Source organism: Pseudopodoces humilis, chromosome 27 (genome assembly GCF_049639895.1).
Source record: "Pseudopodoces humilis isolate 2021_Gansu_Grassland_sample_001 chromosome 27, ASM4963989v1, whole genome shotgun sequence".
NCBI lineage: Eukaryota > Metazoa > Chordata > Aves > Passeriformes > Paridae > Pseudopodoces > Pseudopodoces humilis.
In genome coordinates, this window is record NC_142226.1 from 3,107,186 (window position 1) to 3,130,137 (window position 22,952).

At 51.1% G+C, this 22,952-nt stretch overlaps 1 protein-coding gene across 2 annotated transcripts; it reads left to right on the forward strand.

The window, feature by feature from the left end:
• The first annotated feature begins 492 nt into the window (after positions 1-492).
• Positions 493-22,473, forward strand: STK40 (serine/threonine kinase 40). 2 transcript variants are annotated; one of them, XM_005529904.3, is made up of 12 exons: positions 493-518; positions 6,213-6,325; positions 8,238-8,357; positions 9,366-9,451; positions 9,924-10,067; positions 11,240-11,467; positions 11,983-12,035; positions 14,764-14,879; positions 18,823-18,967; positions 19,242-19,361; positions 19,626-19,710; positions 20,346-22,473. In XM_005529904.3, exons 3-12 carry the CDS (start codon positions 8,246-8,248, stop codon positions 20,562-20,564), a joined length of 1,308 nt encoding a protein of 435 aa, XP_005529961.1. In that variant the 5' UTR covers positions 493-518; positions 6,213-6,325; positions 8,238-8,245; the 3' UTR covers positions 20,565-22,473. The 2 variants fall into 2 exon arrangements, with proteins under 2 accessions (XP_005529961.1, XP_087923674.1); XM_088067548.1 differs by lacking the exon at positions 493-518 and adding an exon at positions 3,010-3,145.
• The last annotated feature ends 479 nt before the right edge of the window (positions 22,474-22,952 follow it).

Sequence of the window (22,952 nt, forward strand, 5' to 3'; positions counted from 1 at the left end):
GATACACAACCCGGGGTATCCAGTCGGGGGGTCCAAACTCACGGGGTCCCTGTCGGCGGTACACAACACGGGGTGTCCTTGCTCGGGGATCCCAGTGCCGCTGGGCGGGGCTCTGTGGGCGGAACCGTCTGGACAAGCCCCGCCCCTTGGCCAATCATGGCACGTCCGAGTCTCCCGCGTGCTCACCCACCCTCCGGGCTCCTGGGCCCGGCCTGAGCCAATCAGCGACGGGTTCATCGCACCACAGCCAATCAGCCTCCTCTGCTTGCTTCCCTCTCAGCTGCGCGCCCCAACCAATCAGAGCCCGTCGCAAAACCCGTCCGGCCCCTGCTCTCTCCTCCAATCACCTCCCGCGCTGTCGCCGCCGCCCAATCAGCGCCGCCGTGTCCCCGTCCCGCCGGCGGCCGGCAGGGGGCGGGCTGGCGGTGGGGGGCGGTGGCGGCGCGTCACTTCCGGTGTCAGGCGGACGCCGGAGCGGAGAGAGGCTGGGCCGGGCCGGGCCGGGCCCGGGGCCATGGGTGAGTGAGGGGTGGGAGAGAACGGTGTGAGTCGGGGCTGAGCCGTGGGTGCGCGAGAGAGCGGGGGGAACCGGGGCCGGGCCAGGGGAGCCCCCCAGGTGCCGGCGGCTCGGCGGGGGTTTGGCCGCCCGGCTCGGCTGGGTGCTACCGGTGCTCTCCGGGCTGGGGGGCTGGGTTTGAAAAGGCCCCTTGGTAAATCGCTTGTTCGTCCCTTTCTGCCCGGCAGCAGCTCGGGGGGCTGGACGCTGTTGCCGGCACGGGAGCAGGTCTGGGGGGCCGAAGGAGGCACAGCCTGTGACTAGGGCTGGTTTTGCCTCCAGTCTGGGCAGGAACCCTTGAATTTAGACTTTTGGGACCTCTGTATCGAGGAGGAGCCTCGTGTGCTTCAGCAGTGAGTAGGTGAGGGTTGTGCCTCTGAGTGAGGGTGAGTAATATCAGCAGGTGTCGGATTCAGGGACGGATCCTGCCCTGCACTCCCATGGGAGCTTACCCGAGGGTCTCAGGGGACTGGGGCACCTCCCACCCCCAGAGCCGGGTGCTGTCCCTCTCTGGTCGTAGCCTTTGGGAGCCTGCTGCCTCTGCAGAACTGAGGGTGTGAAAGGTCTCACTGCTGGGGGGGACCCCAGGGGATGGCATCTCTGCCCAATGACACGGAGGGTCTAGGGTTCCTCATGTGTCCATCCAGCTGCTCCCTTCTGCCCAGGCTGTGCTGAAATGTGCTGCACCAGTGCTGGGGATTCAGTTCTTTGCTAGTTTAGAGCCTTCATGTATGGGCTTAACATCTGCTGGTATGAACAGGTTTGCTGAGGGTCTCAGGCTGCAATCTCATGTCCAGAAGGAGTGGGAGAAGTCAGAGAAGAAGCCATTGCCTAATGTGGTGGGGCTGAGCCTCCACCCCTCTATGGGACAGCCAGCTCCTCTGAGGCAGCAGGGACACAGTGGGACACAGGTGAGGTGCCTGGCACCCAGGTGAGGTGTGACCTGAGGGACAGCCCAGGAGCACTCATCTGCTGGCATGGAGCCCTGGGCCAGCAGCAGGCAGGATTCAGGACATATTTCCCTGTTGCTGGAGGGCTTGTGCTGCATCATTTGATTGTTTCTCTGTGGTATCCATACTGAGGGTTTGATCACATACTTGTGTTCCTTAAAAACAAAGTTCTGCTGGGCTGTGACCCTCAGGATGTTACAGAGCCTGGTACAGGCAATGGAAGCCTCATAGGCACCAAGCTGTGCTGTGATTCAGCACAGAAAACACATTGACCTGTTGGAGTGAGTTCAGAGGAGGCACCAAGTGGATGAGAGAGCTGGAACACTTCTGCTATGAGAGAAGTCAGGTTGTTCAGCCTGGAGAAGAGAGCCTTCAAGGTGACATAACTGCCCCTTCCAGTACCTGCATGGGCTACAAGAAGGATGGACAGAGACTAAATAGTCTCAAGTGACAGGGCAAGGGAGAAAGGCTTTACACTGACAGAGGGCAAGGTTAGATGGAATTTTAGGGAGAAATTCTTCTCTGGGAGGGTGAGGAGGCCCTGGCACAGGTTACCCAGAGAAACTGTGGCTGCCTCATCCCTGGAAACATTCCAGGCCAAGTTGGATGAGGCTTGGAGCAACCTGGGATAGTGAAAAGTCTCTTTGCCCATGGCAGGAGGGTGGAAGGGTATTTAAGGTCCTTGCCAACCCAAACTATGCTGTGACTATGAAGAGGAACTGCCCTGGGGATTGTGCCTGAGCTACTCACTGAGCTCAGGGGTGTGTTACTTGTGCAGAGGCTCAGGTGCTCTGGGCAGGTGCAGTGTGTGTCTCCTTCCTGCCTGGGAGCTCCAGCTGGGAGCTCTTGCTGGACAGAGTAGGTTTGATGTGTCTGTGTTCATTTTCTGTATGAAACAGGTTATTTTGGTTAATATTTTTTTGTGAGTGTGCAGTTTATGTCAGCATGTTGTCACACTGTAGGCCTGGCAGTGTGTGCAGGTAACTTCAACACGTTTGTCTCCAGGTAGGGCCAGGTGAGTCACCACTGTGAGAAACTGCAGCCACACCTCACTGGGAAGTGTCAGCATGTGTGTGGGTCACACTGCACTCTGTGCACACAGAGGTCCTGCTGCAGGGGCTTATGGCATATTGATAGTGTCAGAAGCAATAAATGAGAAATAAAACCTTGTAATACAACCCACCGCTCACCCCTGGTGGGGTTTGGAAGCTGAGCCTGACCGCAGGCACAAACTGGGTCAGGGACTTGTGTGCTGGGGCAGCAGTGCAGCCTCAAGTGCTGCAGCTGCATTTCCAGGCTCCTGATGTAACGGTGTTGAGCTGGAATGGGGATTTTTCCTGGTGGATGTGGCCTGTGCTTTTGTACAAAAGGGTTAAGCTGAGGTTGGTGTTTATGTAACCAAAGAGGGAACTCCCAGAGATGAGTCCTTGGCTATCTCATGTGTTGATGCATCAGAAGGGCTTGAAGAAAGCCTGGCTTGTTGCTTGTGCCATAATTACGCACTGGAACCCAGAGCTTCCCTGGCTGCCGGGGGGGCAGGTGGGATGGAATTTGCTTTCCCTGATGTGTGACTTGGCCTGTGGAAGCTGTTTTTGTCCCTGAAGAGCTGGAGACTGACCTCAGCTGGATGTGGGTGGAGGTAAGGTGTGCTGGGCTTCTGTAGGGGCTCCCAGGTGCTGGCTGTGCCTTCCTCATGTGCCCAGGATTCAGCTGATCTGAAGGATGGGCTAAGGAAGGAGGATCTCTAGTGAGATGGTTTAGCAAAGGCTGCCAGAGGTATTCCTGTCTCCCAGCTTGTAGAGCTCAGCGAGTCCAGACTTCCCTGGGTGCCTTCTGTCCCAGCCCCTTGTGCTGTGCTGGTGCCCCAGGATCCTTCCTACTCCTGTGGGCAGAGAAACTCTGCTCCTGGTTTTTAAACTTCTTGCTTAGGGAAGAAGTTGAATGAGTCTCCACTTGGTTCCAAGAACTCTGTGACTCAGGGCTCCGTTTCGGGAGCAGACTTCCCTTCCTGGAACGGCAGCGCAGCGGAACACAGGCTGGACTGAGTCATCCAATGGGCTTTTTTTATATCTATATTATCACTTCTCTTAGAGAAGAGAGCGGTTCAGCTCCCAGAGCCTTCAGTAATGGTAACATTCCTGCAGAGTGAATCTCCCCCGTGCTGTGCAGAGGGAGAGGAGTGGAGCCCATCCTGATGCCCCTGCTCCTTCTCCCCACATGCCCATGTGAGATGATGAGCAAGGAGCCAGGGAAGGGCTGAGGTTTCCTCTGTGTATTCCACGTTATCTTTAGGGATGATGTCAGGAAGGCTGAGTTGGCTGCAGGAGGAGGGACAGTGCAGATAGGATGGGTGCTGGTTTGGTGCTGAAGAAGAAAACAAAAGTCCTGTGACTGAAACTTTGAAGGACACTATGTCCAGAAAGTAACTTTCCCCTGATTAAGGGTCATTTAAATATTAAAATGCACATCAGCTTAATGAAATACAGTACATGTTACCATACATGACTCTCTTGCTTAATTTCCCCCTTAGATCATGCTGTATGTGGTGTGGGAGGAAGAGGACAAGGGTGGGCTGTAGATGAGGGGGGCAGAAATTTTTCCTGGTGAGGAGGAAAAGCTGAAAAGTTCTTGGAGACATTTGGTGGGTGACTATCCTTTCCCTGCTCCCAGGGTGGGATGATGTCTTCTTGGTGCACTTCTGGTCTCTGATGACCAACTGGGACACAAGGGGTGTGTTTTTGACCAAATTTCATACACTTACTGCAACAGCCTGCTTTCCTTGGGATCTGCCCTGCAAACATTCCCTTTAATCCCCCAGCCAGTGACTCCTCCGCAGGCCTGCCTGATCCAAACTCCGCCTGTTCTCAGGGAAACTTTTCCAATGAGAACCGAGGCTCTGTCCCTGGGAGTGCTGATGACTCGGGTCTGAGCTGTTCCTGGCCGGGTTTGCCCAGGAAGGAGTGAGGCAACATTGGGATAGTTGCTCCTTGCAGTGACACCGACCTGCTGGTGCTCCATGTGAGAAGCTGGGCTGTGCTCCAGCTTTTACCCATTTAATGTTTTCTTCATGGAGGTTTTTATGTCATGTCCAACACAGGTTCCCATGAGACAAGACAGGCTTAAAGTGACCTTGGATTAACCATCCCTGGTAAATACTGCCCACTGTGGTACTTGGGTGGGTAAAGGTGCAGCCTGATGCTGTTCATGTGATTCCAGATACCATTTTTTGGTTCATTTTTGCAAACATGAAGGCTGCACAGAGAGGGACAAAAACCTGTGGAGCAGCTCTCCAGCTTCATCCCCAATGCTTTTGGCTTCAGGAGTGAATGCTGGGCAGAAATGCTGCTGCAGTGGGTGGCAGGATGTCTCCCATCTGTGGGCTCCAGAGGCAGGTCCCTGGAATGGTGTGAGCTCCTTGAAGGAGCATCTTATCAGCAGTGCTGAACTTCCAGCAGGTGCTCTTGGGGTCTGTCACCTGCTGCTGGTTCCCAGCTCATCCACTGACTTATCCACAGTCAGCTCATCACAACAGTGGAGTCGAGCACTTTTGGGGTTCCCAATTCTCACACAAGAAGTATAACCACCACTGAGCTTGTGTTGTGCTCTTGGTGCAAGATGAACCCCCCAAAAGTGCAGTGGTGGCTGGATCAACTGCTCTGGAGCCATGAGTGCTCTCTGTGCTGCTGAGTAATCCTGCTCATGCCCCAAAGATACCTTTTCCAGCCCCAGCTCTGAGCTGTGGTTGCTGGACTGCAGGACCTACTTGTTCCTTATTCTGGGATGAAAAGGGCAGTTTCCTCATCTCATGTTTTCCATTTGTGTTGCAGCAGGCACTGGGACATGCAGTAATTCAGGAATTAAACAATTTCCTTAAGCTACATAATTAAAAAACATTACATGTAGGTCTCCAAATTAATTGATTCATAATTCTATTAAAGCCATAACTATCACAAGTGAGAGGCTTTGGACTGGCTTCTCCGGTGAGATGTTTGATTCATTCCATGTGCCACATCAAAATTAAGTATAAATTTTTGTATAAAAAACTGTAAAGTTTTTAAAAGTATAAGAAACTGTGCTGGACTTGTAACTTTGTCTATGTGAGGGACCTTTTTTTGTTCCAATGGCAGGACAAGGGAGGAGGGTGGTTTGATTCAGTTTGGTTTTGGGGGAGGGGATGCATCTGTCCACAAAGGTGTGACTTTCCAGTTCTTAAGACTGAAAAGAAAAAAAAATCATTTTAACATCAGCAGGATCAGTCTTAAGAGAGAGCCTCCTACAGATCTGCAAGGAACCAGGACAAACCCATGTTTAAAACACTCCATCCCAGGGACAGTGATATCAGATACTGGTCTGAGTCGAGCTCTGTTAACTCCTATCATGATAAAAAGCTGCTGGTGGTGGCATGGAGTCTCTTGGTGCTCAGTTGGGTGTGTTTGAGATGCTGTTGGGCATCCCAGGCAGGTGCTGCATTGCAGGGGTTAAAGTGGAGCCTGTGTTTGTCCCTACTCCAAGGGCCTGCCCTACATCACTTTGGAGATGGTGACATCGGAGTTTGTCTTGCAGTGCAGGGCCTGAACTTCCAGAGCCCTTTTATTGCCCAAACAAAGAGAGATGTTTTGGGCTGTAAAGGTTCAGTGCATCCTTTATTTTCATACTCAGAATGATCCAGAACAGCAGCACCAAGTGTATCTCATTTCCCATTACAGAGTCCTTGACCTTTTGCCCATCCAGCCTTCTCCAAGGTGATGACTCCTGCCTCCTGAGACGTTGGAAAACCTAGTTTGGAAGAAGAGTAACAATACAGTTGATGCTGAACTACGTGAGTCCTTGTTTTGATTACAGTAACTCCATTGTACCAGCAAGCCTGTCCAGCCCAGATTGCACAATGGGTTTACCTCAGAGTTCCTGTGCAGGGGGTTTCTCCAGTGGAAATGTTACTCACATGTTTCCAGTAAAGGTAGTGATGTACAAGGAGAGGAGGAGCTTATAACGATGCTGAGTCAGGGATTCAGAATGAGCAGAGCAAGGAGCATGTGGGGGTCAGAACTGTGTCCTGTTCAGCTTGCTGGGAAGGTGACACTGCCCTGTGTGTCTCCACACCATGTGGAGGTGTGAAGGTGCTGGGAGTCAGGAGTGCAGGTATGCAAAGTCTGCTGCAAGACTTCTCCCTTTATCTCCTGGCTAGTGCTGGTCCTAGACAGGTGCTGCTGGATGAATCAATGCAGTGAGATCAGCCTGTGTCCACAGAAAGGGTGGGACTGCCAGAGGGTGAACTTCACTCACAGGGAGGTGATTTATCAATCTCTTATGTGGTGAAACACCCGGGATCTTCTAAAACAAGTATTTACAACCCAAAAAATATTTTCCCCTGTCTTAGTAACCTGTTAGGGAAGAACTCCTGGGATTGGGTTTGAGTAAGGAAATGGAGCTGTGTTTGATTCCTCTTCTCACCTACCCCACAAAGTATCTTTAAAAAGTGAGAGCACAGACACTGAATGCATAGATGTTTGTGAAAGTCTTTGAAGCTATTTTCCAAAAGCTAGAGATGAAGAGGAAGTGTACTGGGAGCAAAGATTCCATTGGCTGGAGCTGATGGAGGTGGAGAGCTCGGACCACACCCAGCAGCTCACCTGAGAGATGCTTTTCCAGCTAAACTGAAACAGCACTCTTCTTTAGAGAAGGAAGTGTTTTGCTCATAAACTGTGAATTTATTTGGCTCTTTAGGTCTTGGCTGTGCAAATTCTCTTTAGATTTTTAAGCAGCAGAAAATGGATGTTGGAAATCAGACTTTCTGTACTACCTGAATAAGGAGGAGGTAGTCGAGTTTTTAGTTGTTGGTGCTGAATAGTGGTGATGTGTGGACCTTGAATAAATTCCTGGATGTCAACAATGAGATTCACATTTAATAGATCAAATGGGTTTTTGCCCATAGTGGTTGTGCAGGCAAACACACGTGTTGTCACCAGTGTTGCCTTGTCCATTGGAGCATTTAGTAAGTTAGTTCTAAAAACATCATTGATTCCTGCACATAGAGGCTCAGGTGACACGTGCTGGACTCCAAATTCCAGCTGCACTGAATGTAGGTAGATGGAGATGTAATAAAGTCAGAGCCTAACAAGGTACAAAGAGAGGGGACTTTTTTCAAGGCTAAAAATACATTTTTCACTGAACTGACTCTCACAATAACTATTGTGCTTGTTTTCTATGCCCTTGTTGGGAAAGGTGAAAGATACTAATTTTTGTGGTCAGTTTTGTGCATTCTTGGCTGTTTGAGGAGCAGACTGGAGCCTCTGAGGGACTCAGTGGGTGGCTGTGATGCCTCATGTGGATCCTCTGTGGAGGAACCCCCAAAAGGCTGCAGCAGCAGCAGACACCCATACACAGGGCTAACTTGGGCATCTTCTTTCAGAGCTTTTGGAATATGTTAATTTGCAAACTTGTTTTTGCTGTAAAACAAGCTTTAATTATCTTGACTTGTTCCCACTATGTCTCTCAAACAACTGTTGTAGGAAATGTTGCCCTGAATTAGGAGGCTGATTTATGCCTTGAGAACTGCTCTGAGCCTGCAGCCCACCCCTGGTCTGTCAGCAGGGAGCCAGGGCTGTGTGTAGACACACAAGTAGGCAGAGCCACCAGTGCATCCGTAGGTGAGAGCATTCCAGCAGAAATTAGGGGTAACAGGAGAAAATAACTCTGTGGCTCATCAGATGTGATCTATCTTCTCTTTCAAGAGCCAAGGATGAAGCGGCGTGCATCAGACAGAGGAGCCGGGGAAACATCCGCTAAGGCAAAGGCTCTGTGCGCGGGGATTTCGGGGAATAACGCCAAAAGAGCAGGTCCTTTCATCCTGGGTAAGCAGGGAGGGGGCTCTGCAGTTGGCAGGGTGGCTGCTGGTGACAAAACTGAAAATAAAAAGCACTGTGAAATGAGGGGAAGCAGGTGTGTAACTCGGTGTCTTACCTGAGAGTGCAGGTCACTGGATGTGCAGAGCAGCAGCCTGGGAGCTCCTCCAGCTGGCCAAGCTGAGGAGACGTGGGATGCCAATGCAACAAGGCAGGCAGGGCTTGGGAGTGAAATATGAGATCTTGATTTTACCCCCTTGAGTTTTTTGGTTGTTGTTTTTTTAATTATTTTTTTTTTAACTCCATTCTTAAACTTTGTTGAAGACCAAATTCATTCATTCATTCATTCTAATTTTTGATTAGAGCTTTGGGGAGGTGTTTGACCCTGCTGACCTGGAATGTATTGGCACATCAGCATGGGGGCAACTTAATAATTCACTAGCGGTCACTCAGAGTGGTATATACCAAGGCAAGGCTGCTCTGCCAGCTCTGGAGAGTTGCTAGAATAGTTGTTGGTTCAGAATGGCTTATATAAACTGTCAAAAATTATGGACTTCACATTGGAAACCAATGCGTAATCAATTGGAGCTGACTAATTTAAAGTGAGGAGTGGAGACTGTATGTTAACCTGCAATCTGGGCTAATTTGGACACCCCTGAGCCATCCCTACAGAGGTGGCAGCTGTGTTCCCAGGTGTGGCAGTAACAGTTGCCATGGGTGTTGCTGTGAATATAAGAGATGTGTGGTTCAGGCATGCAGAAATCAGGATTTCTGCAAACAGCTGGGCCATGTGTGGGCTTTGATAAATGTTTCTCCAGGGAACAAATGAAACATTGTCCCAAAAGGTTTCAGAGTTCAAGACCTCTTTATTTTTGGCTTTAGATTTGTGAAAATGCACCCAAGATCCTGCAAAAAAGGAACTTGGTGAAAGCAAATTTAGGTGGTGACAGCTGATGTAATCTGGGTTAGTCACTGCTGCTGGAGGGAAAACAAGTCTGTTTCTGCTTTGTGCTGTAGGTCCACGTTTAGGTAACTCCCCTGTGCCAAGTATTGTTCAGTGTTTGGCAAGAAAGGATGGGACAGATGACTTTTATCAGCTCAAGGTAAGGAAACTGCAGGCTCACAGACCTTCAGGGCTCTCCAGCTCTTGTGCAGAAGCACTTGGGCAGGGAGTGAGTGGTGTGGGCTGAACCAGTGCAGTGGGACACAGCTGCTGCAGCTCCCCCTTGGCAGGGCAGTGCTGCTAGGCACAGATCTGTGTCTGGATCAGGCCTGAGATGAGGCCTCTGCTGCTGTGCTGCTTTCCCAGAGCCCTTGGAACTGTACCTCAATGGGGCAGCTCCAGGAGGGAAAAAGCACCTGGGATGTTTGCAAACAGCCACCTTTCCACATTAATGAAGCTGCTGCTGTCCATTCTGCATGGATGGTGCTGACTTCAGACAGGCCTGTGGCAAGGACACAACCATCAGAGCAGTTCCACCTGCTGTTAAACACATGGGAATGCCAAAACTGAGAGAGGGCTGGGGCATTTGTGTGCCTCTGGGAACTGTAAAGACATTTTCCCTTTTCCTGAAGATTCTCACTTTAGAAGAAAGAGGTGATAAAGGAATAGAAACCCAGGAGGAGCGACAGGGCAAGATGCTGCTGCACACGGAGTATTCTCTTCTTTCCCTGCTCCACAACCAGGAAGGAGTGGTCCATCATCACGGGCTCTTCCAGGTACACCTGGTCACCATCCAGGCTGGGGCAACGCTAGGGATTGCTGATGGACTGAGCTGCTTTTGTTTAATGTACAGTTCGTGCTGACCCTGCTCTTGTGTGTCCAAGTTGCAGCACTCTGAGGTTAACCATTGCTGCTTCGAACTGGAGCTCTGGAGAGTACAGCAGGATTTTGGGAAATGTGAGAGCATTCACCAATGGGACAGGCACTCAGCACTCCCCCTTCAAACAGAACAACAGCTATTTCACTGGCAAATTAATTAGCACCTTTTAGAATTAAATTTGTGCTTTCTGGTCTCTGTACTGTTTATAACTTTTAAGAGGGGACAAATAGCCAAGAAACTGTTTTAACAAGTTAAACCAGTCACTGTGCTGGTCAACTTTTGTGTGAGTGGATTGTGTTGCTGTTAGTGCCTTTAGGTCTGTTCACTGATGTGAGGGGCTGATAGCAATTACTGCTTTGGGTGTTGGTATTGCCTGATTTGCTGGTTATATTTTGCCAACACACTTTTCACTTGAGACCATCTGTACTAAATCTTAAATAAGCCAAATGTCCAGCTCAGCTGTGTCTTGTTTACTGTCATGGAAGAACTGTTAATTGTGCCTTGAGGTTTTTGTTCTTCATATGAACTGTGAGTTGGGTCCCTCTGTTCCCAAAGGCTTCTCCGCTGCAGAGCTGTCCTGGGTTCAGCTTAAGGTGTCTGTGTGCATAAAGAGCCTTAGAGCTGATATGCACACAGAGCCACACAGCAGAGACTTCCTCTGCCTTCTGCACTCCTCCTCCTCGGAAAAGTTCTTCCCAGTGAGGGTGGGGAGACCCTGGCACAGATTGCCCAGAGAAGCTGTGGCTGCCCCATCCCTGGAATTGTTCAATGCCAGGTTGGACGGGATTTGGAGTAATCTGGAATAGTGGAAAGTGTCCCTGCCCATTTCAGGGGATGGAGTGAGGTGAGCTTTAAGTTCCCTCCAAGCCAGTCTGGGATTCTGTGATTCGTTAAGTAGAGCTCCTGTATCTTTTTGAAGTCCTGCCTTGGGACAAAGGCCAATCACTGTGACTGCATCTGCTCATTTTGAGATCACTCCCCAGTTATCCAGTTATTTATTCTGCCAGGCTCTGTGCATGTACCCTGGAACTTCCCTGAGGGGTTGCTGCTGTGTTTGCCTCCCTGCAGGACCGAGCTTGTGAAATCATAGAAGATCTTGAAGCCAACAGGATGGTCAGAAAGATGAAGAAGCGCATTTGCCTGGTGTTGGACTGTCTCTGTGCTCATGATTTCAGTGACAAAACAGCAGATCTGATCAATCTGCAGCATTATGTCATTAAAGAGAAGAGACTCAGCGAGCGGGAGACCGTGGTGATATTTTATGATGTGGTACGAGTGGTAGAAGCATTACACAAGGTGAGAGCTTGGAAAGAGAGGTCCCTTCCAGTGCTGGGGGGCAGAGTTTTCCCACATTAGAATAGCAGATGCTTCAAAACTTCCTGGGGCAGACAGTGGCTAGGTTACAGGGCTAGAAACTATTGTAATAAAAATGGATTCTGCTGATGTTTGACTTGTTCCCCTGTGACACAGGAGACATGTCCTGCCTTGGCACAGCAGTGCAGCATAGGTCTGGTAAAGGAATGCTTATCAGATTGCTCTGACTAAACCTGGATACTTCAGTTTCAGGTCTCTTAGGTACACTAAGTCTGTCTTTGTGTTCAAAGTAGCAAATGTGCTTATTCTGTCCTGATCACAATCAAAAGTGAAGGGCACAAAGTACTCAGGTTGGAACCTGACCTGAAACCTTGACCTGGGTTATTTCAGAGAGTGCAGATGCCATGATTTCTTTTAGTGCTATTATGCAAGTATGAAATTTATACTTCTACAACAAACAGACTTTTGCTCATATAATACTCCTGTACTTTTTACAGAAAAATATTGTGCACAGAGACTTGAAACTAGGAAACATGGTGCTAAACAAAAGGTAAGTGTGCTGGAGAGCTGCTGGCCTGTCAGTAGTCTTGTTTCTTCCTTGAAGCAGATTTCTAATACAAACACAGATAAAGGCAGCACTTGTTGAGTGCTCTGGTGCTGGAGGGTGAGGGAAAGGGAAGCAGGCTGTGCAAAAACACAAATCCAGTTCAAAGTTATATAAATTAATCTCCAAAAATTAATTTAGCCCTGCCTAGGTAGTTCACTTTTCCCACCCAGCTTAGTGGCCATTTGTCAGGTCTTCTTTTTGAATTCAACTGCTGAAAACTGAATTTTATAGTAATTTAGTAACCTGCAAGAGAAGTACTGATTTAATAGATATTAAAAAGAACCAAAAAAATATGATGGTTGGTTCTGTTCCCATCATTCACCCTCCATCATGCTAAAGGCATTCCCAGCCCTGCTGGCTGTCCTACAATCACAGCAGTGTTAGATCTGACTGCTGCACTGCTGTATTTTTACTAGCAGTGAAATATTGACTTATCTAAACAAAAGCACTTCTGTCCAGTATGTATATGTGTATGAAATGGCTCCCTTGTTCCATTGCTGGTTTGACAGGAGCCTCTGGAGCCCGGCAGGTTCTGGATGCTGGTGCAGACCTGGAGGGATCAGCCCAGAGAGGGACAGGAGCTCAGGGCAGGGGGTGGTGGCCTGACTCTGCTTGGTGACTCTTGGGAGCTGCTCAGTGCCTTGGGGTCTGTGTTCTTTAGCTGGCAGCCTAGTTCAGCTCAGATCCTCTGTTCTCTCCTCCAAGATTACATTACTGACTAAATATTTTGCACTAACTTGAAGAATGAGTGGAATTCATCCTTTTCACACTGTCTGAGTTTCTGTGGAATGAATAAAAAGCGGGAAGGCTGGGGTTCTGCAGGCTTTGAGTCTACAAAGCTTGCAGGTTTGCTGGGCTCACAGCTTGCTGCTTTCTCCTCCCTAACACTGAAAGGAAAGGGGTTTTATCTACAGAGCTTGAACTTCTTGGTTCCACAACCCCCCCCCCCCCCCCACGCATGCAGCAGCTCCTGGTTCTCAGGGCCACCTCTAAGTTGTTTCAAGTTGTTTCTGTAGAGCTGCAGTAGGATAAATCTCTTCTTCTTGCTGCTTTGATTCTCGTCCTTGCTGGAAGAGGCAGACAAAGGTTGGTGCTTTAAAGGATCCATGAACTTCCCTTCTTTTCTGGGCACTCGGTGCAGGGGAGCACCCCACCAATGGGGCTGCACCCAGGGTCCCACTAGCAGGAAGAGGTATTTGAAGCTTTGAACATACTTGCCAGAATCACTCTTTGTGTTACAACTCTGCTTTTGCTTTTTACTCAGCCTTGGCGAGGGAAAGCTGCAGCCTGTGCAGCAGTGAGTCACAGGGAAGGGTGGGAGAGGTGTAAGAGTGATCTCCATGGAGAGGAGCAGCCGGCAGGGCTGAGTAGAACCGTTTCTTCTGTTCCAGCCCTGCTCACAAAGAGCCAGGTGCCTTCTCAGGGCAGGGAATAAAGGTAACAAGGCAAGGGCCTGGCAGGCACGTCCCACCTGGAGCTCCCACAGACATTAAAGCTTCTCAGGTTTCCCCATTAGCCAGTGCAGGAAGAGTAGGGTGATTACAGATTAGATCAAATTTCAGGGACTAAACAGAACCAAGCAACCCTGAACACTTTACTGTCCTATAGAACACTTAGTCTTTTAAATCTTTAACAAATCCTGCAGCTTATTATTCAGCCAGGAAAGTCTCCTGACAGTTGAAGCTAACACTTCTTAAACACAAGTCTGTCTGTTTTAATAACCAGCTCCCCATGGCCAACCCACACTTGGTTGTATATCATTTGTCTGTGAGACTGGCTGGAAATGTTTCTTGGTTATTGTGACTGACTTAATCCATTCACTCAGGCTCTAGTTGTGAAATACTTTTCAAGAAATCTTCCAGACAGTGTTTTTGTACTCACACCTTTACATTATAAGTTAAAATCCAAATTATCTGAATGACAGGGAAGATTAATGGAACAATAGTTTTGTAATTAGCTCACTTGTACTGGAAAAAATGTTAATGGGAGCTGACAGTACCACAGGGAAGTAGGAGTGAACTAATGAAGAAATTTTGTGTACCTGCAGCTCTCCCATTTCTGTGTGAGGTTTTTGGGTGTCAATCAGGCTTTGTGTAGTGCACACCTTTATGTGGAGAGCAGTCCTGTGGATCAAGTAGAACTGCCATGAGGCTGCTGTGTGGGACGGGGGCCAGGCATGGGGCAGCTTCCAGAGGGTGTTTTCCCTTAGCTCCCAGAAAATTCTGTGTGGAGAAGATGTCAGCAGTTAAAATAAACCACAGCTCTGTTGACACTCATGCCCTCCAGTGGTCAGGCAACAGCTGGGGCAGATCCTGCAGCTCTGGTGCTGCAGGCTGGGATGCTCCTGGGAGATTGGCCAAGGCACCAGTGTGGCTGCAATATGAGCCAGGTTCACCCTGTGCTTACAGCCATGCCAACACAGGCCACCCAGGCATTGTCACAGACCCTTTTATTTGCCCTGTGAGTGCCTTGCAAGCCATTCTGGCAGGCATGGAATCCCTCCCCTTTGGGATGGAATTCATTTTTCAGCTCTGTATGTCTTCTCTCAGGACTTCAAGCTTCCTAGAAAGCCCCACAGGCACAGTCTCTGTTCTGGAGTCAACTTGCTGTCTGTGCTGCGTGGCCTGTGCAGGATGGCCTTTGTTCCCTGACACCTTGTGCTTCTCCCCAGGACTCACCGGATCACCATCACCAACTTCTGCCTGGGAAAGCACTTGGTGAGCGAGGATGACCTACTGAAGGACCAGCGTGGGAGCCCTGCCTACATCAGCCCAGATGTGCTCAGCGGTAGGAATTCTCCTCGACACTCATGGCATTCATTTGTGCCTCCTGACAATAAATAAAACCACCTTTGTGTTCCCATATGTACTTTCATGAGAGCCTCTTAATTAAGGTCCAGTTAGGAGACTTGGTCTGGTTTTCCAGCTGGGAAAGTTGGAAGGAAGGAGTGAGGCTGACTTTTTTCTTAAGGCCTGTCTGAACTTCAAAGCTAATTCAAATCTGGCTTTTCCCAAATGAGTCTGACTGCAGACAACACGTTCTGTTTCCAGTGTCTGAATTCAGTTCCTGAGGCTTCCCTTAAGCTGCAGGTAAAAAAACTCTGGGCCCAAGGGGCAGCCAGTCCAAATCCCACCAAGATGTCAAGAGTGTTCCAGCTGTGCATTAAGAGCACCAGTTCCTCCAGCTGCTGCTACTTACAGGAGAGAACTAGTGACCTTCTGGGCAGCTTCTGAACCAACAGAGAGGAGTTACTTAAAATTAAAGGAATGATGACATCAGGCCAGAGCAGTCTGGGCTGGATCCCCTTCCAGCGTAGCCTGGCCTGTGCCTTGTCTCCAGCAGAGGCTTTGAGCAGAGTCTGGCTCTAGCACAGAGCAGCTTTCCCTGGTGTCCTACCTTTAACTGTTCCCAGTGCATGGGACCTTCGGGAACAGCTGTGCTTTCTGTCCAGTTGCTTCAGGGGGTTTCTCTCCATGAGGTCTCATCTCTGCTCTGTTCATAAATCTATGGGACCAAATGGAATCTGTCCCAGGGTGATGAGGGAGCTGGCAGATGAGCTTTTGAAGCCTCTCTCCATCATTTACCAATGGAGACAAGTCCATGTCTCCACAGTCCATGTCACAACTGTCCTGGCTCACTGGTGAGGTTCCAGATGACTGGAAGCTGGCCAGGGTATCAGATCCAGCCAGCATGGGTTTAGCAGGGGGCAGGTTGTGTTTGACCAACCTGATCTCCTTTTATGACCAGGTAACTGCCTGGTGGCTGAAGGAAAGGCTGTGGATGTTGTCTGTTTGGACTTCAGCAAGGCCTTTGACACTGTCTCCCACAGCACACTCCTGGAAAAGCTGGCAGCCCAGGCTTGGACAGGAGCACTCTTTGCTGGGTTAAGAGAATGGTTATGAACAGTGCTGAATCCAGCTGGCAGCCAGTCACCAGTGGTGTCCCTCAGGAGTCTGTACTGGGGCCAGTTCTGTTCAATATTTTTATTGATGACATGGATGAGGGTATTAAGTCTACCATGAGTAAATTTGCAGATGACACTAAGCTGGGAGCATGTGTCCATCTGTTGGAAGGTATGAGGGCCTGTAGAGAGACCTGGAACAGTTGGAGAGATGGGCAGAATCCAATAAGATGAAGTTAACAAGTCCAAGTGCTGAGCCCTGCATTTTGTCCACAACAACCCCTGCAATGTTATAGGCTGGGGGACAGTGGCTGGACAGTGCCCAGGCAGAAAGGGACCTGGGGATACTGGTGACAGGCACTGAACATGAGCCAGCAGTGTGCCCTGGTGGCCAAGAAGGCCAACGGCATCCTGGCCTGGATCAGGAATAGTGTCGGCAGGAGCAGAGAGATCATTCTCCCCCTGTACTTAGCACTGGTGAGGCCACACCTCGAGTGCTGTGTCCAGTTCTGACCCCTCAGTTTAGGAAGGATGTTGAGACTCTTGAGCATGTCCAGAGGAGGCAACGAGGCTGGTGAGGGGCTTGGAACACAAGCCCTGTGAGGAACGACTGAGGGAGTTGGGGTTGTTTAGCCTGGAGAAAAGGTGACTCAGAAGTGACCTTATCATTCTCTTTAACCTCCTGAAAGGTGGTTGTGGTCAGGTGGGGGTTGGTCTCTTTCTCCAGGCAGCAGCTGACAGAACAAGAGGACACAGTCATAAGCTGCACCAAGGAAAGTAGAAGTTGGATATTAGGAAAAAGTTTTTTATGGAAAAAGTGATAAAGTACTGGAATGGTCTGCCCCAGGAGGTGGTGGAGTCACCATCACTGGTGAGTTTATAAAAGACTGGATATGGCACTTGGTGCCATGGTCTAGTTGAGGTGTTAGGGCTGGGTTGGACTCGATCTTGAAGGTCTCTTCCAACCTGGTCATTCTGTGCTCCTGTATCAGCTTTTGAGCAGGCAGGGATGGTCCTGGTTGTCAGTGTAGTGACCCAGGCATCATTTGGGGGGTTTTTTCTTCTCATGCAGGTGAGCCAGATGAGTGTTGAAGTGTGCACGTACAGGTGGGACTGTGCATACAAAGCCCCTCCCTCTCATAGATCCAGATATTGGGCATTAACACATGAGTTACTTGTTCCAAGCAGCTGTACTGCAGAAATGCCCTCAGAGGGAGCCGGTCCTGGAAGATCCAGTGGACTCCCCTCAGGAGGTTTTTTGCCAGGTTTGCAGGCAGCAGCTGTAAACATAGCTGAGCTCTTCCATCATGATCTGCCAGGCAGATTTGAGGTGCTTCCCTCCTAGCCAGGAAGGGAGCAAAGGCAAGCGAGGAAGTGGATCCTGGGGTTTTTGCAAGCCTGTCCTATTCTGCAGGATATCCTGAGGCCTTTGTGACCAAATGGATGATAGAAGCCAACTGCTCTGCAGGCGCTTGGAGCAGCTGTGGCTTAAGTGGCTGAAAGGGTCTACAGGAAGTTGCTCCTTACTGCTCCTGGGTGCTGATCTACCCAGGCCTCCAGGGTAGATCATCTACTTCTTCTCATGTTTCTTCTAAGGGCTCTCTTGTGGTGTAACTGGCCATGGGGCACTGAACAGGCTGTCTTAGCTGATCTCTAACAGCTGAGACTGTTTTAGACCCTGCAAGATGCAAGCCTTAGTTCAGGACTCATCCTGCTCTTCCCAGCCTGGCTCTCGCTGCCATTGTGCTGCACCCCAGATCCAGTGTCTGCCAAAAACCCATCCTGTGCTCTCCAAAATGCTCTCCCAAAATTCCTCAGTCTGCAGTTCCCAGTATCAAGGGGGAAGTTACTTGAGGATATTCCAGGTGTCACCACCACCTTCAGGCTTGGCACATCCCTCTGTATTGCCGGTGCTCCTGAGCAGGGGGAAGCTGGAATGCCTGAGGAATTAATCATTGTTGTGGGTCTCCAGGAGAAACTGTCTCTGCTGAGGGATGACTGCTGAAATGTCACAGCAGGAAAAGTTGGAGGAGTAGGGAGAGGTGCCTTTTTCTGAACATATAAAGCAAAGAATAATTAGTACAAATACCAAATGCTGCAGCAGTGACTCACTGTGTGAGTCAGAGGAAGTCTCTCCCTGTGTCCTGTGTGCTGCTGTAGCACTGGGGTTTGATTTTGTGACCCTGTCCATGCTGCTGAGTGCTGATTATTGTGACCAAAGGTGTTTAGAAGCAGCATTTCCATGAGGTGAATCCTGGGGCTGCAGCAGCCTTCGGTTAGGGTTTGTCTAGTGTCTTTGTCTAAATGTCTTTGTACAGGAAAGCACCTTCCTTCACACTCTGTGGCTTTACACCTGGCTTCAGTGGCTGTGTGCTACATCCATCCCACAGAGTCCCTTCTCCATGGGCTCAGCTTTATCTTTCCTAGGCTTCTTTCCTGCCTCCTTCTGCCCTGTGCTCCCTGGTCCTTGAATTCCCTCTCCCTTGGCACAAACTTGCAAGCTGGGTGGCTCTGTGCAAGGGACACTGACCCAGGAACTCCAGCACAGCAGTTCCAACTACCTGATGCCCTTGATTCACAGCAGGGATAATCCTGCTCCATAGGGAACAGGAGGACGCTTGTGTGGAGATGGACAATTTGCTAATTCACAGAGTATGCGGCTTGGAAAGTTTTGGTGTCATGTTATGGGAAGTCTCAAGTGTTTTGGTTAATGCTTAGAAAAAGGGTCCCATGTGGGGGTTGCTCAACACCTCTGCTGTGGGAGGTGAGGGGGGTTGCCAAGGCTGTGCCTTCCAGCGTTTTCAGGCTGTGTGTGCCCTCTCCCCACAGGCCGGCCATACCGTGGGAAGCCCAGCGACATGTGGGCCTTGGGGGTGGTGCTCTTCACCATGCTCTACGGCCAGTTCCCCTTCTACGACAGCATACCTCAGGAGCTCTTCCGCAAAATCAAGGCTGCCGAGTACACCATCCCTGAGTGAGTACAGCCTGCCCTTCCTGCCTGGCCATGGTGGGGCTCACTGGGCCTTACTGGGAGGAGCTCCCTTCAGCACCCCAAGAGTCACAGCAGTACTGACAACAGGCTGTGTGCAGTAGACACTAGGAAGCAGGAGCAGGGCTGGGACAGCTTGTGGGGAAGGTGAGGCAGGCTTAGAGCAGTGGTGGCTCCTGTAGCTCCTGGCCTGTGCTCCCAGCATGTCCATCCTGCCACCACTGCCCACCCCAGGCTCACCACATGCTGTCTCTCCCAGGGATGGCCGGGTCTCAGAAAACACTGTGTGCTTGATCCGGAAACTGCTGGTCCTGGACCCACAGCAGCGGCTGACGGCTTCTGAAGTGCTGGATTCCCTCAGCTCCATCATAGCGTCCTGGTATGTGCAAGGGGAGAGACAGGACACGCTGTCTCTGGCCGCAGGCTGTGTTGTTCCAGCTGTGGCTGGCTCACCTCACCAGAGGAGGGTCTGGGAACTGCAGTAAGCCTTTAAATCCCATGTGTCCACCACTTTGTGCTGATGGATACAGCTGGGGAGGCCTGTGCAAATGCTTACAGCAGGCATGGCCATCCCAGTGGGATCACCCTGGGGCTGGGTGAGCCAGTGCCACGCTCTGGATCCCAATGCTGTGCTCTCCTCCAGGCAGTCCATGTCCTCGCTGAGTGGCCCTTTGCAGGTGGTGCCAGACATAGATGACCAAGTGGCTAATCCTGAAAACCCCCAGGAGGTAGGTTTCCCTGCTTTCCACAGAACTGCTTTTCTGTGCTGGTCTATCTGTGATGGCACCCGTTGTGTCCCCAAGCTGGGAAGGGGAGGGCGGGGAGGACACAGCCGAGTCCCTCATGTTGTGCAATGGAAGGAAAGGCCAATGCTGCTGGGACCAGGAGGCACATCCAGCTGGCTGAGCTGCCAGGAAGTGAGCTCAGCCCCGGAGCTGATGAGAGCAGCTCACTCCGCACCCAGCAGCGCTCATTCCCTCACACGCAGCTGGGAATGCTGGGAGGAGGCAGCAGTGTTGGCTCTGGCTCCCAGTGAGCTCTGCCATGGGAGCAAACATCCTGTTTTCCTGCCAGTATGTTTCATGCTAGAAGGGCTGGCCATGGCCTGGCTGCCCAGGGATAGCCATGCAGGATCTGTGGCGGTGCCACAGGGACAAGGCTCAGGCAGCTGCAGCCTCAGTGCTGCCAGGGTTGGGATGAGCCATGTCAGGACAGAGCAGCTGTGGTGGCCAGAGCTGTGTTCTGGTGGCACTGCCAGCTCACGAGGAGTCTTGCCTGTGTGCCCAGCATCCCTTTCCTGCGTTAGGATCCCAGTTATCCCATGGGGCTGCCAGGTGCACCTCTGACAAGTCGGTCTCTGCAGGTGAAGGTGACAGAGGAGTGTTCCCAGTATGAGTTTGAGAACTACATGAGGCAGCAGCTGCTCTTGGCTGAGGAGAAGAACACCTTGCATGAGGCCAAGAGCTTCCTGCAGAAGCGGCAGTTCGGGAACATCCCGCCGGTGCGGCGCCTGGGCCACGATGCGCAGCCCATGAACCCTTTGGATGCAGCCATCCTGGCCCAGAGGTACCTCCGGAAGTAGCTTCCCATGCCCCAAGAGCACGAGCACCACCCTGCAGTCTGCCCTCACCTCACCTGCTCCAGCCTACAGCAATATCAGTGTCCCATGACGGGGAATAATGTAGCAATCCCAAGCTCTGTCCAGGGACACACACTCACACCTGCTCCGGAGGGAGAAGACTTTTGGAAAAGTTAGTTTTGGAAGCAGCAACCTCTTGACATCTTCTGGAATCTGTTTCTTAAAATCGAAGCCTAGATGACTAATCTGCTTTTAATCATGACTGTAATCTACCTCTCTTGTCTTTTTAACCATGCTGTTCTCTGGATCGAGCAAAGCCCGTGGGAAAGGAGGAGACTTCCAAGGGTGAAGCTGCTGGCACAGAGCCCTGGCTGTGCAGCACGGAGCTGGCCCGTGGCGCCCACTCTGTGTGGTTTGAATAAGCTTGGATTTATCAGGGTTTTTCGAAAGGCAGAATTTCTTTAAACCTCCCACTTCCCTTCATCTGCATCAAATCTGTTTCTGTCCTTGCATGCCTGGTCTGGCCACACTGGCCAGTCCTGTGTGGCCACCGCTGTGACCAGAGAGCCCGGCCACCGCCTCAGGCAGGAGTTGAGGAGTCGTCCGGGCAGCTCCGCCTGCAGTGATTGGATCCTGTCCCCAGTTCAAAGTTTTCACAGGACTTGGCCCACTAGGGCCCCTGCTCCCTCTCCCACCTCTCACTGGTTCTTTTAGTTTATAAGGATCTATGATTTAATCTTATTTTTCAGTAGCATATCCCAGGTGCAGTTACAGTTGCATTAATTCTGATTTAGCATTTCCCCCTCAGTTGTGGTACAGATGTAATATATGAGTTATAATGTGAAAAGCTTCCCAAAATAATTCACCTAGAGATTGGAGGGGCTGGCTGAAGTCTCTACTGTATTTGTTCCCAGCTTTTCTTGCCATCCCAGCCCAAACCTCTGCCTCTGCCCTCATGCCAAAGCAGGGGAAGGACATCCTGGTTTGTTACCTGGTGCCACTGGAAGAGCTTTGGCCTATGCTGAGAACAGGGACAATTGTTTCTGAGCCTCATTTATGAACTGGATGCCTGTCTTGCCAGATGAACTGTTCTCACACAGTGCTCCCTGGGCTCCCAGTGCCCTGGCCAGGGCTCCTGCTCAAGGCAGCACCTTCTTCAGCTGTCTCCTTCCCTGCTCCTGGCTGCTCCCAACCCTGGCATCACCCTTCTGCCATCCCTGTGAGCCAGGAAGGTTGGAGCTGGGGGGGCTGCCCAGCTCTCTGGGGCTGCACTGCTCTCTGGGCCCAGCTCCTGCAGCACAGCAGGTGTGGTCAGGGAGCCAGTGGCAGATGTTTGTAGCGTGTTGTTGCCTTTTCTTGCCCCGGGCTGGGGAAGGGGATGGGGTCTAAGCTGGGCCATCCCAGCAGTGGCTTTGTGGGGACAGGGGGCTGGACCTGAACCTCCCTGGCCATGTCGGGCATTACGTCCTGCCTGCGCCTCCCCAAGGCCCTGTGGCCAGGCAGGGCCTCATGAACACTAACACAGACCAGCTCCCTGCACCAGCTGAGCCAGTAGCCCCAACTCTTTCACCTTATTTATTTTGAAGATGGTGGGTCTATCCTGTGGGTCCATCACCCCCTGTGCCACCAGCAGCAGGGTAGGGATCCCCTGAGCACCCCACCAGGGCCCTGGTCTCTCCTTCTGGTTCTCTCCTGACTCATTCTCTGTTTATTTTACTGTTTTTCCCCAATGTTAAAGCAAAAAGCAATATTCTGGGACTCCCTGAGGCTGTATCACACCAGGATCCTGCAGTGGCAGCACTGGTCAATCCATTTGTGCTAAGGCAAACTGGAAGGGGGTGGTGCAGCGGGCATGGGTGGGCCACAGGACCACGGCAGGACAGAGCCTGTTGTAAGGAAAAAAAAAGAAAAAAAAAAAAAAAAGGAAAAAAAAAATTTGTATAAAGACGTTATTTTTGTACTACATCAGAACTACTCCTGCATGTCGGCAATAAAACTTCATATGACAGCCCGGCGACCCCACAGGGAAGGGATGGGAGGGGTGGGTGGCACAGGGGATTTTGGGGTACCCATGTGCTCTGGGAGCTGTACAGGAGTGAGGGGAGGGCCAGGCTCACAGATCAGCAGCCCTGAGTGCCCCATGGGCCCCCTAGCCCTGTCCCGCCCCAAGGCCCTGCCTTCACTGAGCCACTGAGCCTGTCCCTCCGAGCCCAGCCCGGAGTGGCCACTGGGGACAGAGGTGGCATGCGGAGCCTCGAGTCCCCGAGGTCCGGCCCCACCGGCCCCGGCATGTCCCACACCTCGGCCAGCGGGGCTGAGCCAGGGCCACCCTGCACGGCCTCCACCTCCGTGGGGCTGGAACCATCCCGGCAGCTCCCCCAAACCCACGGC

Excerpts from the sequence above, each read along its gene's own strand:
- STK40 (XM_005529904.3), top strand. The coding sequence starts at position 8,246 with ATGAAGCGGCGTGCATCAGACAGAGGAGCCGGGGAAACATCCGCTAAG. Across the intron at positions 9,452-9,923 it reads ATGACTTTTATCAGCTCAAG|ATTCTCACTTTAGAAGAAAG; the intron begins GTAAGGAAACTG and ends CTTTTCCTGAAG. Across the intron at positions 12,036-14,763 it reads AACATGGTGCTAAACAAAAG|GACTCACCGGATCACCATCA; the intron begins GTAAGTGTGCTG and ends GCTTCTCCCCAG.